Here is a 17,592-nt window from a genome sequence, read left to right on the forward strand (position 1 = left end):
TAGAAGTCAAATTGGAAAACAATTACCCCACTGAAATTTTAAAATCTAGAAAATATAGGATATTTTGGTCAGATTCGATTTACATGTTCTTTACGTTCGAAAAAATTAGTAAGTACCATTTTTATTTCATAATATAAGTCCTTTAACCCTTTGCAATCGAATGGTGACCATTTTAAATGATCAAATTCTTCTTTATTCTTGTAAAAATGTAAAAGAAGATGTAAAAATCTTGAGAGTGAAAGACATGTCTTGATTTCGGAGTTAAAATTGCTTCGAGTGCAAAGGGTTGATAACAAAAAAATCGTCTGCATCGAAATTTGAATAAGTGTCCGGTGACTTATGGACGAGAGTGTATGTCGTCAGTAGACTGCGGGTCTTTATGCGAAATCAAACTTTCCTGCATCGATTACAAGTAGACAGCGGATCTTTCTGCAAAATAAAAATGTTCTACCTGAATCGCAACAAACTGGAGCGAAACAGGAGTTTATTTTCTTTAAATAATAAATAGTATTTTAAAATTCTTCTAATGTTTTAACTGTTTTAAATTACACCTACTCATTTCTGTCACGAATGCATCAAATCCGCTGTCTGATTATAAGAAGCAATTCCAGCTGTTTCTCGTGAACGCATACAATCCGCAGTCCAGTCATCAATTACGCCCGTCGTTAGCTCGATCTGTATAAAAATTTAAGCATCGCCAAGGAGCAATTTTACCTGACGGCTTCGAGTGCTTCTGTCATAGCATCCTCGCTCCATGGCGTAGGATTACTTCTGCTCAATTCGATTCCTTCCCTCTTACATCTACCGTACAAGGTCCCTGTTGGAATACCGAATTCGGTGGAAGCTCTCTGCACAGACGTTTGACCAGACCTTATTGCTTCTAAAGCGCGGTCCAGATCAGCGGGCGACCATGTGGTAGGACTGGCGTTAAACGGCGCAGCCAATCTGATGCCTTCCCTCCTCGCGATTTTGTACAACGTGCTCGAAGGTATTCCAAACGCTTTCGACGCCTTGTTAGCCGAGATCGTGCCTGTTCTCAGCGCTTCGAGGGCGTTGTTCAGACTTTCGTCGCTCCACGATTTCGTTGGTCCATCCTTTTTTGGTGTGTCTATGCCTAACCGGTGCGCTCTTTGCCATAATGTCGTCGATGGTATGCCGAAGGTTGCTGAAATCATTTAGTCAAGAGTCAGGAATAGTAGCGCGAGTATTATCGAAAGATTAACATGTTCACAATTAAGATGAACGAACGAATGTGAACATATCAAAGTCATTTAAGCATCAGGTCATCCTGTTAGGTCATAGTTTCCCAACTTTCTATTATATTATAACCGAAATGAAACAAGTACGAATTCGGCGTCTAAGTTAGAAAATTGTGTAACAGACGAAGCATTCTACAGCACGGAGTGCTTGTAAAATTATGCAAACGTTTGAAAAGATTGTGGATAGTGATAAGAGTTCTTATTTTTCGACTAGCTCTTCAACGCTTCCTTATTGTACCTACGGTACGAGCAACAGAGTGACGCCCACGTCGGGAAACTATGTATTAGGATACACTCCCTTCCATAAGTCACCGGACACTTATAATATTGACCAAAATATCCTATATTTCTTAAATTTTAAAATGTCAGTGGGGTAATTGTCTTCCAATTTGGCTTCTGGAGCTGTCCATGATCATTCCACAATTTCTCAATCTCTCAATTCCAACATTTATTCAAATAGTATATGTATATATTTAATTTTGCATTTAAAATAAAAGAATAAAGTCAAGCTGGGAGCTTGTACTCTTTCATTACCATTTCGTTGAATAATCAAATCAAATATTATCGCGTATAATAGCTACATCTAATCGAAATATAATCAAGCTGGAAGCCTGTACTTTTTGATTACCATTTCGTCGAAGATATATAAGAGAGTGTCCGGTGATTTACGGACGGGAGTGTATGCATTCTTATTTCTCGTGTTGCTTTAAATACATACAGAAACAGAATGTTTCGAAGAAGCTGTCTGGAACTGGGGTGGACAGATTCATAGAGATCAGTTGATGATTAATTACCGGAGGCTTTGGTCAAGCTCATGTCATGGTTCCTTAAAGCTTCTAAAGCGGCGTCCATGTCTTCCTGGGTCCACGATTTCGAACCGTGATGATGAGAGCTCGACTGTCCCGAATGGCCTCTCGAGTTGTTTTCACCGGAATCCGAGTGGACGGAACTTCCAGAGGGCATTAAACCAAGCAGCTCCGGCGTGATCATCATCATGTTGTCGCTGTCTGCTGCGTTCTTCGAACTGACACTCGCCCGGTCCGACATGTGGCTGTCGATGTCGATTGTGTCCGACGAGTCCATCGTGTGCAACGTTTCGAACTTTATCTTCACACTGTCACAATTCTGAATCTCTGTAAGCACACGCGGAGAACGATGACACTGTTGTTCCCATTTGGACCGCGACGATCGAAGATGATTGCGAACAGATATACAAAGGCAGCGGTACTATTTCTCTTTTACCAACCACCTGAATCTCACGAAAGAAGCGGCGACTAAGGCAAAGCTAGATGCGTGCACTAAATGAGGTTGCGTGGGCTGTTACGAACCGAGCAACGCAAATCTAATCGCGACTAGTTAAGCCTGATTAGACCAATTATTTTGATTCTCCTCCCCGTCTAAACGCACGACTGTGCTTTTACTCCCCCTAACGATTCACCACCAGCATCATTGAACGCGTAATACCACCCCCTACGAAGAGTACTTCGATAGAAATTAACATCGCTTTTTACAAATTAATATCTATACACCATTTATCCGTAACCCTATGTGTAAAAAGTACGTGGCAATCTTCAACGAGTAGATTACAGTATTGAATGTAATATTTTCTTGCTTAGGGCAGCACGGAATTGTCGATGGTGATGACACGACTAATAAATCATGTTAAATCCAGAATGAAAGTACACCTGTGGAATGGTGATCCGGGTCCCTCAGGTGGGTAATCGTAGTGCCCACCAATGTGGCGCTAGGTGGGGTGGGCTGGGTCTCTGGGGGTAGATCGACTTCCCCAGGATCCGGATGGTGTCCATAGTGTCCGAGACCTGTATGACAGAACATGTCACCTATTAATTACAAGTGAAAAGAGTCTGTCCCGTTATTTCTTGAAGTGGCGAACCGCCCCACACCTTAGAACCATCACATTCTTCTTCGCCCCCGGACTGTATAGCAGAATTTTCAAAAATCGAATATCTTCGAAGAACACATCCCGTCCAATCCCGTCCGTAAATCACCGGACACTTATCTTCACACACACAACTTCTATATTAATTTTTTTCTTCGTATGAATATAAAATTAATCGTACAATACTTAAATGTTTAGTGCCGCCTCAGAGTTCCACTCAAGTGCTAAGTGTTAAGAATAATTTATTGATTTAACTCATCTAATATTTATTCAATATTATTTGATTTTTTAACTATACTTTTATACTGCATGGACGACATTCAAGATGAGCGATTATATTTACGAGTTAACCCTATGCAATCGGAGCTATTTCAACTAAAAAATTAAACATTTCTTCCGAACTAAAATAATTCCATTCTGTATTAACTTTTTTCTTTGTATGAATATAAAATTGATGTGATACCTCCTACGAACCTTAAATGTTTACTGATATTGATTAGATACCAACATATTTGATAATGTAAACAATATTTTAAATAATTATGAAAAAGGGCCTGGAAAGTATTCCGAATTTAATGAAATTTTGGCACGTCATTTGGGGGTACACTGGGGAGTCGAATCTGAGTTTTCGACCTCGAGGACCCTGTGCTAACTTGGGGAAGGGGAAAAAACCACCAAAAACTTTCAATTTCCTGCTAAATGTCAAATTGTAAGGCTCAAAATGTCATTTTGAGAAACATTTCCTAATTTTGAACGCCTGTCTCTCGGTACCTATTGGGTCAAAAAATACGTCGGAATAGTGAAATTTGAAGGAAATTTAATGCTCTTTTCATTTATGAAAAGAAAAAGTTCGTAGGACCCATAGTTTTTGAGTTATAGGCGAAATACCAAAAACAGGTAACAAAAATCATGGTTTTTTCCCCTTCCCCAAGTTAGTACACGGTCCTCGAGGTCGAAAACTCAGATTCGACTCCCCAGTGTACCCCCCAAATGACGTGCCAAAATTTCATCGAGTTCGGAATACTTTCCAGGTAAAGGTACCTGGCGATTGGGCTATTAGTGGCGACTCTGAGTCACAACCACAAAGGGTTAATAACAAAACACCGTCTATATCCAAATTTGAGTAAGTGTCCAGCGACTTACGGACGGGAGTGTATATAAATAAGAAAGTATACAGAGTGCATTAACACTTCACACCTACTTTACACTATCCCGTAAAGTATCAACTCTTTCAATAACACGAAGGGGTGCAGTTGTCGATAAAGATGTTCATCTTCGTTCAATTAAAGAGACCTTCGAGTTCCGTTTTTGTTGTGGAGTATTCTTCCGACGTGAAACCGGCGTGTAGAACTTTAACCCTATGATTGAAATGCATGCGAGGGTTCAGGTGTGGGGCGTAGACTCCGATTCATCGACTTACCGTTGTTATTGTTGTTTGCACCGTTACCGTTGTTATTATTGTTGTTATTGTTATTGGTCCGTTGGCACGTTTCCAAGACTACTGTTGCTGTTGTGGCCTCCGTGCAATCTTCATCTTCGGTCTGCCAGTCTCTGTGATTCTGTGGAGTATCCGGTACAAATTTAGCGACGACCGTGACGAGATGGTAGTTCGTTGGACGGCTGTCACGTTCTCATGCTTTTCCCTTTGCGTCACGGTTCCCATCCACCCCCAGCTTCCTTTTTTTCCCCTCGTAAACAGCCGTCACAAACGTGTACACTGTAATAAAACTTACTTCTTTGTTCTCCGGATTGTAATTCCCGTTCGATTCCTCCTCTTTGTATCTGTCGTAGTGCCTCGAATCCGTTGCGCGAGGCTCGAACGTGGTCCTCGCTCGTTTGTACCGCCTCTTTAACTTGCTGAAATTTATCCTGGGAGTGCCTGGTTCCCGTGGTGGCGAGCTCAGACTCACCGATGGCGGACCGTCCCTGCTCTCCGGCACCTCGCACAGGCCCTTGATCTTCAGCTGATCTGCCGTTTTCAATAACGACTGCAACAAGATCACAAAACGTCCCGTAAGTTACTTGTTCTAACTTCTAACCGCGCAACTGTCAACGCGTTGTTGACGATGTTGTGTACACCGTGTACCCGACGTTCTCTAGACCAACGCAATAAATGGCAACCGGATAATCAAAATTTTCGCAGAAACTGAAGTTCAGTACAGAACAGGACAGCGGAGCTTGCAGAAATATTTCGGAAGAATGTTGTAGCGGAAAATGTCTTCGGACATCGTCTAACTACGTCGACGGAAGACTTCCTGCTGGGAGATCCGCTTAGAACGAGGGTGGTCTACATTTGTGTTGGAATTCAGGCATATTTTCGGAAATGACAGTGATTCGGACGAGACCAACGAGGTGGATGATGCACAAGGCCGAATAAGGAACAGCGTGAACCGCGTTCCGAGGGGGCTGAAGAAGAAGAGACTAGCCAGACAGAGGCGGAGGCCGACGGATTTGCATATTCCTGGTAAAACCCCGTCGTCCTTACGCTCCGTCCCCGACGGATACAGTTTCATGTTGCAGTTGCCGTCTGCCGTCGTGGCGGCTCGGTCTAAAATCAGTTTCCACGATCCAGTTTCGGTGTGCAGCGATTCATCGGCGTAGTGCGTCGACCCGTGTCGAGCAGCGCGGCGGCGGCGACGTCCTCCCTGCGACTACACATTCATCCCAGCCCTATTCCTCCCCTCCCGTCTTCGGTGATCTTAACCTTGAGACCGGTGCACGAGGGAAACACTGAAGAAGAAGAAGAAGACGAAGAAGAAGAAGAAGAAATAAAGGAGGCAAAGAGGGAACAGCGAAGATCACGCTGAAGAAAGAGGAAAGGAGTAACGAGCTTGCGGTTTACTTGGAGTCGGAAGAGGGTGTGCGGCAGAGATACGAGGGGGAGGAGGAGAAAATAAAAGAACGGTACGAGAGAGCGACTTCCGCATGACGGAACGGAGTCGCGACAAGAATTTTCAGGGCGGCTCGTTCGACCACGTGGCGGCTGAAGGATGATGTTCCGTTTCCGGGAACGATCGAGACAACGGTGTACCGCGTGTACGTCTTAAGAAGAGGAAGAAGAGGAACTCAGTTCACTGAAGTAGTGCAAACAATCTTCGGGTAGAACGAAAACAGAGAAAAAAGGAAAATAGGAAACCGAGAGAAGAGTGGATGGACAGAGTCGGTCAAAAAATAGAAACGATAGAAAAAAGGAATGGGAAAAGAGAAGAGAGACGATGGGAAATGGGAAGGGTGGGAGAGGCGAATGAACGAGAGCGAGGGCCGCGTTGAAGTTGAGGCTCTCTGTTCTTTAATCAAGGCAGGGGTGGTGCGATTAGGCGGGGTCGGTAAGGGGACAGGCGGTATGAGAGCGGCAGTGGTGGCGGTGGCGGCGGCGGCGGCGGCGGCGGCAACGACGCGGCTTGGGGGGAGAGGGTGAGGAAGTAGAGGAAGAGTTAGGCGATGGAAGCAGAGGTTCAGGTGGGGGTTTAGGCAGGCTGCGTCGGGGGTGTCGGTGGCGGCTGGAAAGCGGAGCGTGGGTGGAAAACTGGGTGGCGGTGGGTAGGACTAGGTTCACAGCGGTATGGCTGGAGAAGAAGAGAGTCGGAGCGACGAGAGAGAGAGAGAGAGAGAGAGAGAGAGAGAGAGAGAGAGCGAGAACGAGAGAGAGAGAGAGAGAGCCAGCGAGCGAGGGAGAGAGGGAAGGAATCTGACTGAGCTAGCGATTGAGTGAGCAGCCGCGGGAGTGACGAAGAGAGTCGAGGTGGGAGAGAGATGCAGAGGCAAAAACGCCCGCAGGAAGAATGGGGAGGCCTCCGACGCGGCTGTCGCGGCCCCAGGGCCGTATCGACCACCCCCAACCCCCGATTCTCTCTACGGCACTCGCGACGGCACCGACACCGATGACTTCCAACCGTTTCCACGCACACATCCTACCCTCTCTGTTGCTCCACTCATCTCTCTCCAGCACCCCGTCGTCCCCTCCCCTCTCTCTCTGTCCTTCACACGCCTCCCCGTGCTGCTTGTGAACGGATACGTATAACCGCGTCGAAATGTCCGCGAATCTTCGGGCTCGACAATCCGTGAGTTTCGTAGTATTGGTCGCAGCAGGGTGATCGAACTTCCCTGTCGGACGTGCATGCCACGGCGACAGCGATGGCGCGACGAACCCGGCCTCTCGAGTAATTAGGACTCTCGACGGTGCTTCGACCACGATGCGTTTTTTTAAAGACTGATTTTTCAGATTTATCTCGTAGCCTTCCAGAGAATACATGAATATCGAGAATATAATACCTTGAACTATCTATACCAATCGAACAAGGTTCCTCTAACGTAACGATGTACGAAATGTACATAGTAGATTTTCCGGCGATGAACGACTCGTCATGGTTCGATTAAACGAAATACAGTAGGCGAAGGAAGAAGGAAGAACGGAGACAAGCAGTGGTTTAACGACACACGAACGACGATGGCGATGGGACTTGGAGAACCACGGACGGTAGGCAATGGGTTGGTAGGGTAGTGCGGGTGTCGGTGCAGGGGTTAGGGAGCGGGTGGGTAGTTGGTTGGTTCGGCGGTGGATGCATAGGGGTGGTGCCATCGGTTCGGAGGCAAGAGGGAAAGCCACCGGCAGAATCCAACCTCACCAATCAATACTTAGGGTTCAAGGGCATCGCCCGACCAATTATCCCAGACTAATTGACGCGAGACGAGAGAAAAAAATTCTACCCCTGTTCGGGTACTTCCGATCTGTGCCTTCGCCATGGGCAACGCCGCCTTTCGACGCGACGTGTCTGTCGAACGTCTCGGGAAAAATGTTCGCGAAAAGTCCGTAACCGATCGGACGAAGCTACGGTCAAACTCGATGGGGAACTGTGTCCGTGACGAACGAGGGATCGCCTTCGATTTAGATTTCACTCAGCCCCGCTTCGCCCGAACCACCCCTTGGCCACGTCTAGACGGAGAAGCGTCGCGAGACGAAGGTTCGACGATTTCTCCCGTGGGAATCGAAGATGAGGACAAAGTTTGGTTGGGGGAGAGAAACGCGTGTCCTGAAGGCGGGAAAAAGCGTAAAAGAGCGAACAGGGAAGTCGCGCGGGGGGTTGTTGAATCGTTGAAAGATGTTCGCGTCAGGGCGCGAACGCGACGTGGGGTGGAGAGAGAAAGAGAGAGAGAGAGAGAGTTCTTTCGCAGGAAGAAATAAGGGGACGATAGAACGAGAGAAGTCCAACAGGTGTAAATCCGCAAAAAGATCGACCGTGGAATCGTTTCACGGGAACAGGAAGGACACGATGGGGTGGCTGGGGGTTGCTCGCCGTAAGACCGTACCAAGAGACGGGTATAAAGGTACATTATACAGAGACATACCGGCGTAGGAAGGAAGAGAGACCCAGTGAGCTACAGGAAGAAGAGAGCAAGGGGGAGAGCAGAAAGAATGGGTCAGAGGGAGAAAGGTGGATGTGAAAGAGAGAAACCAGGAGGAAAGCGGAGAGGAGAACGCACAGGGGAATCCCCGAAGATGGTCGTAGGGTCTCCACTATTACGAATACGGCGCCATAACGGAATTGATAATGTAACGGGCGTCACGAGCATAACCTTCCTCTCTTCTTCTCCACGCTACATAACCTCCTTTCTGAATGGAAGCGCGACTCCGGTCACCACGTGCTCCTCGAGCAAACGCAAGAATACGACAGACGCCGAAGATGCGAGTATTTTCGTCGCGTCTTCCGTCCAAATTACCATACGTCCGCGGAGCCTATACTTCTTCCAACCATTTTCCCAATTAATCTCGCGATTCGAAACGGAACAATATGCGTTGTACTCGATTCTAAATACTTCACGCTCGATCTATAATTGAGTAACCGAAATTGATTCCTCAGCTTCTACTACGTCTCGATCTGCGATCATCGGGAGGCTGTTTAACGATCTAACACAGCATGGTCTAACCCGGCGAGATAAGACGTGCGTGTCGGAAATGTTTACGAATGTGAAACGGAGAAGCCTGATAATGTGGATAGCGCAGTTTCGCAGGCGTTCCAAAGGATTCCTGTACACGACCCGGCCTGCCGCACGAGCGTTCTGCACTCTTCGCGAGAGAGAACGATTTTTCGTGAGACGTATGTATGTACGTGTCGAGGAGAAACGATTAACACAATTCACACGGTTGTCGCGCGCTTGGTCAAACAGAGAATTCAACCGGTCCACCAATTCGATCTCGCGATTATACGTAAGTCGCGAAATGTGTTAATCCTGTGGCAGAGGCGCGTTCGCGACGTTTACACGTTGCACGATGATTTATTCAACACCGTGGCGACTGGCGACACACTGCACGCGTTTGATCGACGCCTCATGTATCGGGACCCGCGCGTTCGTTCCTGGAGCGGATTATATTCGAGCGTCGCGGACTTCGTAAACACTTCGCGAACGCGCCCGGCACCTCGTATCGGCGCGCCGCGCCGCGCCGCGTCTGTGTTTCATTCATGAGAAAAAGACACTTCTTCTTCTTTGCATGTAATCACGCCGCGCCGGTTCTCGGATAACAGCGGACGAGCGAATTTCCGTCGGAGCGAATAGCCGTGAAAGTGGGATCCACGTGAAACCGTTCCGGCGCACAAAAATATCTCGGAAACACGATGGCTCACGTGCACGAGACGGTCGTCCGACATTCGGCGGGCACATCCAGTCGTCTATCCATGCGAAAAACTTTTGCCTCTCTTGTTCGTTGATTCGTTTGTACTCCCTCTCTCTCTCTCTCTCGCTCTCTCACACACACACACACTCAGACACACACTCTTTCTCTCGCTCGTACGATCTCCCGCTTGATCGTTCACTCTCGTGCCTATCTCTCTCTCTCGCTCCGCTATTTTCCCTCTCTCTTTCTCGTCTTTCCGTGTCTCGCCGGTTCGCAGACGGTCGAAAGAGAAGTCCGTCGGAGCAATGGCCAGTGTAATAACGCGACGCGGCTCGTAAGCAAGACAACACCACTGTGTTCCATCGTGGCGCGAACGAAGTTGTATCGTTTATCACTCACCTGGCTACGATGGTCCGTGGGCGAACGGTCCCTCGTCGAGAGAGCGGAGACGTACGAGGTAGAAGCAGAAGAAGAAGAAGAAGAAGAAGAAGAAGGGAAAACGCGAAGGGACAGGGTGGAGATGAGGGAGGAAGGGAAGAATAGCGAAGTTACGACGGCGACGACGGCGATGATAAAGTAGGAAGAACGGTAAGAATAGAGGAAAGAGGAAGTAGAGGGTGAAATGCAAAGGCGGGCGAACGAAATGCAGCGGCAAGAAAATGGGGAAGAGGAGCCGGATAAAGAAGAGGATAAAGAGGAGGAAGAGAAGAAGAAGAAGAAGGAGGAGGAGAAGGAAGAGGTGGAGGTGAAGGAAGAGAAAGAAGAAGGAGGAGGAGAAGGAGGAGGAGAAGAAGAAGAAGAAGAAGAGGCACAGAAGTCACGACGAGGAAACGATCTGGTGTCGGCGGCGTTAGTAGAGTCGACGTCGTGAAAAAGCCAGACGAAACCGTGTACGAGGAGGTTACGACCACGTAGAACGAGAGGATAATTCCTGGCAGGGCCCGATCTCCTACGCGGCGAAGCCCAACGAAAGTGAAATGGCATTCGGCGCTCCGTGCTGAGGGCGCACGGCATTCGGAGGAGCGAGGAGATGAAGAGGACGCGGCGGAGAGCAGGAGGAGGCAGTGCCAGAGCCAGAGCTAGAGGAGGAAGAGGAGGAGGAGGAGGAGGAGGAGGTGGAGGTAGCGGCGGAGGAGAAAGAGGTGGAGGTGGAGGACGCCGCGAAATTCGCCGACGCGACGAACAAGGACGGATTCAGGCAGTGTTCGAGCGCGTACGACGAGGAAGAGACTCGCGGGGGATGCGTGCTCGACGGTGGACAGAGAACGATTGAACGTTCGCATGGAGTGAGCGAGCGAGCCAGCGCACCTGACCAGTCCCTGACAGCGGGGTAAGGGGTTGAAAACCGGCGGGTGGCAGGACGGTCGGTCGGTGGGAACGGCATGGTTGGCGGCTTAAGGGGGCGGGAGGGGACGAGAGAGTCCATTCGGTGGAGGGGCGACGGAGAGCACGATGTACAGCACACACAGCGCGCGGCGCGGCTCGGCTCGGCTCGGCTCGGCGCGGTCGCATGGGGGTGGAAAAGGTGGGGAATGGGGGCGAAGGGGGAGGCGCAAGTCTGCGGTGCCCGAGAGAAACGCAAGAGTTCGTCTCCTGTGGGAGTGCGACGAAGACCGAGCGCGTGGTTCCCGCGGGAGGAAGGAAGACTTCCCTGTAGGCCGGACGAAAACAGAAATACGGTCTGCGCGGAAACGAACGAGACGGAACGGAGAAGACGAAGAGCGGGAACGCGTTCGGCCACGGACTGACGAAGACGGATACAAGGTTCGCGGGAGAACGGGAAAGGACAGAGGCGATCTACCGACGGCGCGACAAGGGTAGCGTTATGTACTCGCGTGAACACGCTGATCGAGACTGTACATGTGTATGCAGTTGTGTATACATGTATATATCTATGTCTATGTGTATGTATTTATATATATATTATATATATTTATATACATATGTATATGTGAGAATATATACATATATGTATACGCGTGCATACACGAGACAGAGAAAGATAGAGAGCGAGACGACCGTCGCAGTGGTGTATCCCCAAAGTTAGGACCCTGGTTCCTGTGCGTCGTCGACAAACTGTCAGAGAATTTATCCTTCGACCGTGGACCGCTCTGTAAAATGGACGCGACTGCAACGTAACCGAACGAGAATTTCCAATTTTTCGAAAACTCTCGCGGAGAGATTGATAATCTATCGGACGCTCGACGCGTACATTTACTTTCTCGAAACTCGTTGTACACCGCATGCAAACTTCCGCTCGGTCTGACCACCGGAAGCGTTGGGTACGATGACGATATGAAACAAAGAACAGAAGAGAAGATAGCTGGTCAGAAGCATTCCTGAAATCATGACGCGTTCAATTGTAATTAGAGCGGGAGGATTCGCAATCTGTAGTCGCGAGAATGCGTGTAGCCGTTGGTGAATCTAACACGATAGTTTAATAACCGCCATGTTAAGAAGTGTCGGCGGACACCACGGCGAAGATCGAATTACCCCCACTTCCGTGGACGTTAACGGGCCCCGTAGCACCCGGAGGGTCCGTAAGGGCCGGCCCTGCGTTGATCTGACTCGAGTCCGAGTCGCCTGGACGCTCTGCGACGCGACTTGGACCCGACGCGACGTAATTCGCGAACGGGCGAGACGTCGCGCCACACCGAGCCGAGCCGAGTCGAGCCGAGCCGAGCTGAGCTGAGACGCGTCGCGAGGGAAGAGGGTACACAGTCGGTTTCGGGAGAACGAGCATCGGCGGGGAGGGGCGGATAGAAACCGTCTCAAAAGAGAAAAAGACGGAAAAATGATGGAAGAAGGCGAAAGAGGGAGGCAGGCTCGCTCGCGCGCGCGCGCTCTTACTCGCTCGTTCGGCTGGCTTGCCCGCTCGTCCGCCCGCTCGAGAAAGAAAGAAGAGATTCTGGAGTCGAGTCGCGAAATGCAGAGTTTGCGCGCGCGAGCGCGCTCGTGCTCGCCGGACAAAGGGAATCTGCGGCTCCAGTCGTCTCTCTACGCACGTACACACGTAGCCGCGCCGGCACACGCACATACAGCCGACGTGCAACCGTGCGCACGCATGCACGCCACTGTAGAAACCGCGGGTACAGTCGACGGAGGAAGCGCGAATTCTCTTGTTTCTCCGCGTTCGACTTTGCCGCTCTATTTCTCCTTCTTCTTCCTCCTACTCTTCATCATTGTCTTCTTTTCCTCCGCTCTACGCCGCCGGCTCTCTCCTTCGCATCTATCGAAGGGACTAAAGAGTCCACGGTCACGAATGCTATCGAACGACCTAAAGAACGATGCTTACTTTCGTAGGCTAACACCGGTTCCCCTAACCTGGATCAACTCTAGACGTACCGAGCACTAAAAACAATTTAAATGTTTTAGCTTACAATATATGCTTGTACGAAGAAATTTATCGAATCGGTTTCCACGTAAGCTACTTCGCGATTTCAATAATTGCGAAATGAAAAATACAAAACCGGTCGTATGATCGGCAGTGATAGGTTTAGTGTTAACTGTTACGAAATAGCTGTCCACTGGTATTTCTCAGATTCCGATGTTTATTATTTTATAAAACAGTCGTTTCATCGGACTAAACTTGGTACACGAAATCTTTCAAGTTCAGAAGCAATTTTGCAGACGATAGTTTCTAGAACTAGAATTCTATCTAGCTGAGGATTTTAGCGGTTCCCAATTTTTTCGGTCAGGAAAAGTGTAATAGGAATTGTTGAATTTTACTTAAATATTATCTTGGCTAGACCCGGTATGGAATACATTTGCCAGAAACCGATCGTTGTTTAATCGTTATTTAGAAAGCCATTTGTAGCGGGCATTATTGATTCGATCTCTAGTTAAAACGTACAAGTGAACTGTCTCGCAGCAGTCACAACCACTTGTATCGATTGTCTCTCGCGTTGGCGTGTACTGCCAATATGCGGCAGGTACTACAGGTACGGGGGAATTAAATTGCATTGTAAATCAGCTCTATCGATACTGACGCATCGTTTACGTGTGTTTCTGACGCGGCCGTTCACGTCCGCCGATTTTCCACCGTGCCGGACACGATCGAGTTTCGTGAAAATTACGCGAAATCTCGGATTTCGGTAAGAATGATACCTGTGCATGTATGCACTTTGGTTACGCGTGTGCGTGCGTTTCGTTCGCTCGCTCGTTCTCTCGATTCCTCTATACGCGACGCGTTTCTCTCTCGAACTACTCGATGAAAGGAGATACCGATCGAGAACGAGGTCAGTAGAGAACACTATCCTTATCCCTGCAGTGCTCGGATGCTCCTTACCGCAGGTACAATTGATAAAGAAGAGCATTCTTCTCGTACCCGTCGATCACGATTCACCCGTTAATTAAAATGTACGCGATAACTGTTCGCCAATCAGCCAAGTAGCTAGACTACAAATTTTTATGCAAAATGAAAATTGTCTGCACCAATTGCAGGAGACGCGAGCCAAACGCAAATGAATTCTTTCAATGATTAATTAACTTCTCTCCTGGTTTAGATAGCACCGACCTATTTTATCAATAGCCAGCAGATCTTCAGGCAAAAGAAAAATTGTCTACCTAAATTGCAGGAGACGGGAGCCAGATACAAATGAATTCTTTCAATGATTGATTAATTTCTCTCCCATTTTAAATTGCACCGACCAATTTTATCGATAGGCTTTATGCAAAATAAAAATTGTATGCACCAATTGCAGGAGGTCGGAGCCAGGTACAAGTGAATTCTTTTAATAATAAATTAACTTGCCTCTCCTGGTATAGATTTTACCGACCGATTTTATCAATAGACAGCGGATCTTTTTAGTACCTAAATTGCAGCAAACTGGAGTGAAATAGAAATGGACGTTGAAAACAATATAATTCTTGCTAATACTTTTACCGTCTGAAATCGCATCTATTCGTTCTTGTCGAAAACGCATAAAATGCGCATTTATCAAAAATGCATAAATCTAGCCGCGGACGTCCAGCAACACGTACAATCGGGACTCCGAGTATACGTCTGACCATGTATGTACCGGCAAGTTTGATGCACATGAGCGATATGTGTTTTCTCCGTGCGACGACGTCGTCTTAACTCCTGTGTCAAGGACAGCGAGTCAAAGGACCACGTGTGTCAGGCCGCACGTATCTATAGACATTTTTCTCCGAAAGTGAAACACAAGATGCTCCTTCTAAACGTGATGCGTATCTGCTATGGACGTTTTAGCGCCTTAGAGCATCGATGAGGCGCTGTTGGTCGATCGGAAACGGGTTCGAATTACCACGAGAAAATGGCGAATAGCCGCGGCGCGCGCGGAAATTAGAAAGATTTCTTTCTGAAAGAAATCGCCACGGCAAAAGTTCACTCTCCCGGCCGGCTCTGAATTATGTCCAAGGCGAATGCTGGCAACGAGATACGAAACTCTGAACGAAGAACACCAATCAGGGGCGTGAGCATCGTTGCGTGCCAACACGTTTTGCTTCACGGAGCGGGGCAAAAGGGAGGTAAAAAATGGCAAAATAACGAAACTCGAAGCATCGTTCGCGAGCGGTTCTCGGCGGCATATTTTCGCGCACGAGGGCCGAGGGACGATGACACGAGGCTGGCTGATGAATATTCGATCGATCCGATCGAACGCTTCTTGTATTCCGTTAATTAGTATTTCATTTCTATGATAGAAACGTGTATGTACTTTGGAGAACAGAGAATCTCCCCTGTATAGGAAAAAACGTGTACATATACACAGGGTGTCCCGAAAATGTTCCACTTCCTTGAAAGAGGCGATCCCCAAGGTGATTTGAAGTAACTATTTCCTTTGCGAAAATGTTCTCCGCGGCTTTGTTCAAGAGTTATACTGTACACATGGACCAATTAGAGCGCGGCCACACCGGACGAATTCTGGTTCGGCCGAGCTGGAATCCGTCCATTGTAGCCGCGTTCTGATTGGCCCGCGTTTTTCGTTAACAACTCCTTAAATTTTTACAACGGGAAAAGTTACTCGAAAGGTCCTTGGGAGTCACCTCTTTGAAAATGGAACATTTTCGGGACACCCTGTGTAGGTTCTACCTTGAATGTAAGGGCTGGAATGATAAGGTCAGAGTCAAGGATGGAATCGAGAGTTTGTATAGCATTTTGGGTGAAAAGCAGGAAGCCGGGCATCTATGTCTCTTAAGAATCAGACTAAGATTGAAAATACACCTGGAATTAGTTGCTATAAAATAATATACCGATTTGACGCTGTTGGCTTGCGAGTTATGGTAAGTGTATTGGAATCGATAGCCAAGGCGATAATGGTTGAGTGCCACTGCACGGGTACCGTACATAGTAGTAGTAGCTTGATTGCTGGACAATGGAATCTAACGAGACGGGGTTGAAGACTGTCTTATTGATCTCGCGAAAGTGGAAAGCACAATAATGGCACCGTCCATTCATGATTTAGCGAAACATGTATGGGCTTCAGCTTGAATTCTTTGAAACGAGTTCTGTCGGCGTCGCCATTAAGAGCGACCGAGCCGATGGGCTTCGGCTCGTAATTAATTGAAAGAAACGCGGAGCAGAGGCGACCGACTGAATACTGTCGGGCAGTTAACTGTTCCGAGCTGAATGTTTATTTATGTGGAATGAATGTTTAACGTGGAAATTTGAAGGATAAATTGATCTTCGGAGACGATCTCCGTCTGCCTAAATGCTTCACATAGTTTCGGCCACATTATACGATTTCTCGATACAATTAATAGTAGACTTAAATTTGGCTCGTACTCAAAACACAGTGCACCGTCCGGTTCGTCGTCCGACGTTGTACGATTCAAATAGCCGGCTGAGCGAGGTTGGAAAAGTGCAACGGTGCAGGCACGTGCTAACGTACTCGAACTGTTCGAGAAGAGAACTATAACTTCCGATACCCTTCAGCGATCCCTGAAATTAATCGACGCCTTCACCTTTTTTCAGCTAGACTCGACTAAATATCGTCTGGACACTGGAACGAACTTGGATTTCTGTCGTCCGGATGGGACTTCGAGGAAAAAGGGAACTGCAGTGTGTCTCGCGATTGAAAATTGAAGTGCGTGAAAGGGAAAGTAGACATTTGAAACGCGCACGATTCCTTCGGTCGCGAGTGCACCGTTATTTATAGCGAGTGCCGACGGGGATCGAGAACAAGGAAGGAGAGCATCGAGAGGAAAGGGACAAAGGCGATAGGGAGAGACCGGGCGCGATATCGCGTGTGCGTTGGAGCACGTGACGCCATCTAGAATGTCCTGAGAATCTGTGATACCGGTAGCGGATGCGAGTCGGTAAGACAGAGAGACGGGAGAACGTCGAATGATAAAGCAGGTAACTATAGAAATGGAAGGGCGGAAGGGTTAACTTCTCACGGACGTGTAGAGAAACGCGAACGTATAACCCGGTGAGCGAAACCGCCACTGTCGGTAAACCTGTTCAGCAGAATTGCGATCGATGCAAGCGAGTACAAAATAATGCGCAACCAAGAGAAAGTCTGGATCCGTCTTGTTACTATCGCGGCTATTCGTTTCACTTTGCAAATGCATTTCAAACGAACGCGTTTGTCCGGACAATGTTCTATTCTCGATTATTATTGTGCATCCTCTCCGTAACTGTTGTCGTCGAGCCACAGTTACGGAGGAGGAACCACGTTTTATGGGTGGAGATAAAACTCTGCTTGTTCATAAGGAACGTCGGGTACGAGATTAATGTATATTCTCTCCGTAACTGTTGTCGTCGGGCGACAATTATGGAGGAGGTACCACGTTATACGTGTGGAGATAACATTCTACTTGTTCGCGCGCAGAGGACAACATTTCACAATTTCACATGGAGT

At 48.0% G+C, this 17,592-nt stretch overlaps 1 protein-coding gene across 9 annotated transcripts in view; it reads right to left on the reverse strand.

The window, feature by feature from the left end:
* Nucleotides 1–17,592, reverse strand: part of Psq (pipsqueak) — a 32,522-nt gene that overhangs the window by 2,391 nt on the left and 12,539 nt on the right. For 3 of the 9 annotated variants that reach the window (XM_076431793.1, XM_076431794.1, XM_076431792.1), the window contains exons 4-8: nt 4,893–5,147; nt 4,580–4,718; nt 2,945–3,100; nt 2,054–2,392; nt 715–1,165 (exon numbers count right to left, since the gene is read on the reverse strand). In XM_076431793.1, coding sequence (XP_076287908.1) covers nt 715–1,165; nt 2,054–2,392; nt 2,945–3,100; nt 4,580–4,718; nt 4,893–5,147 — 1,340 coding nt within the window. The other 6 variants (XM_076431790.1, XM_076431789.1, XM_076431788.1 and 3 more) reach the window with 6 other exon arrangements.

Source organism: Lasioglossum baleicum, chromosome 10 (assembly GCF_051020765.1).
Source record: "Lasioglossum baleicum chromosome 10, iyLasBale1, whole genome shotgun sequence".
Taxonomy (NCBI): Eukaryota; Metazoa; Arthropoda; class Insecta; order Hymenoptera; family Halictidae; genus Lasioglossum; species Lasioglossum baleicum.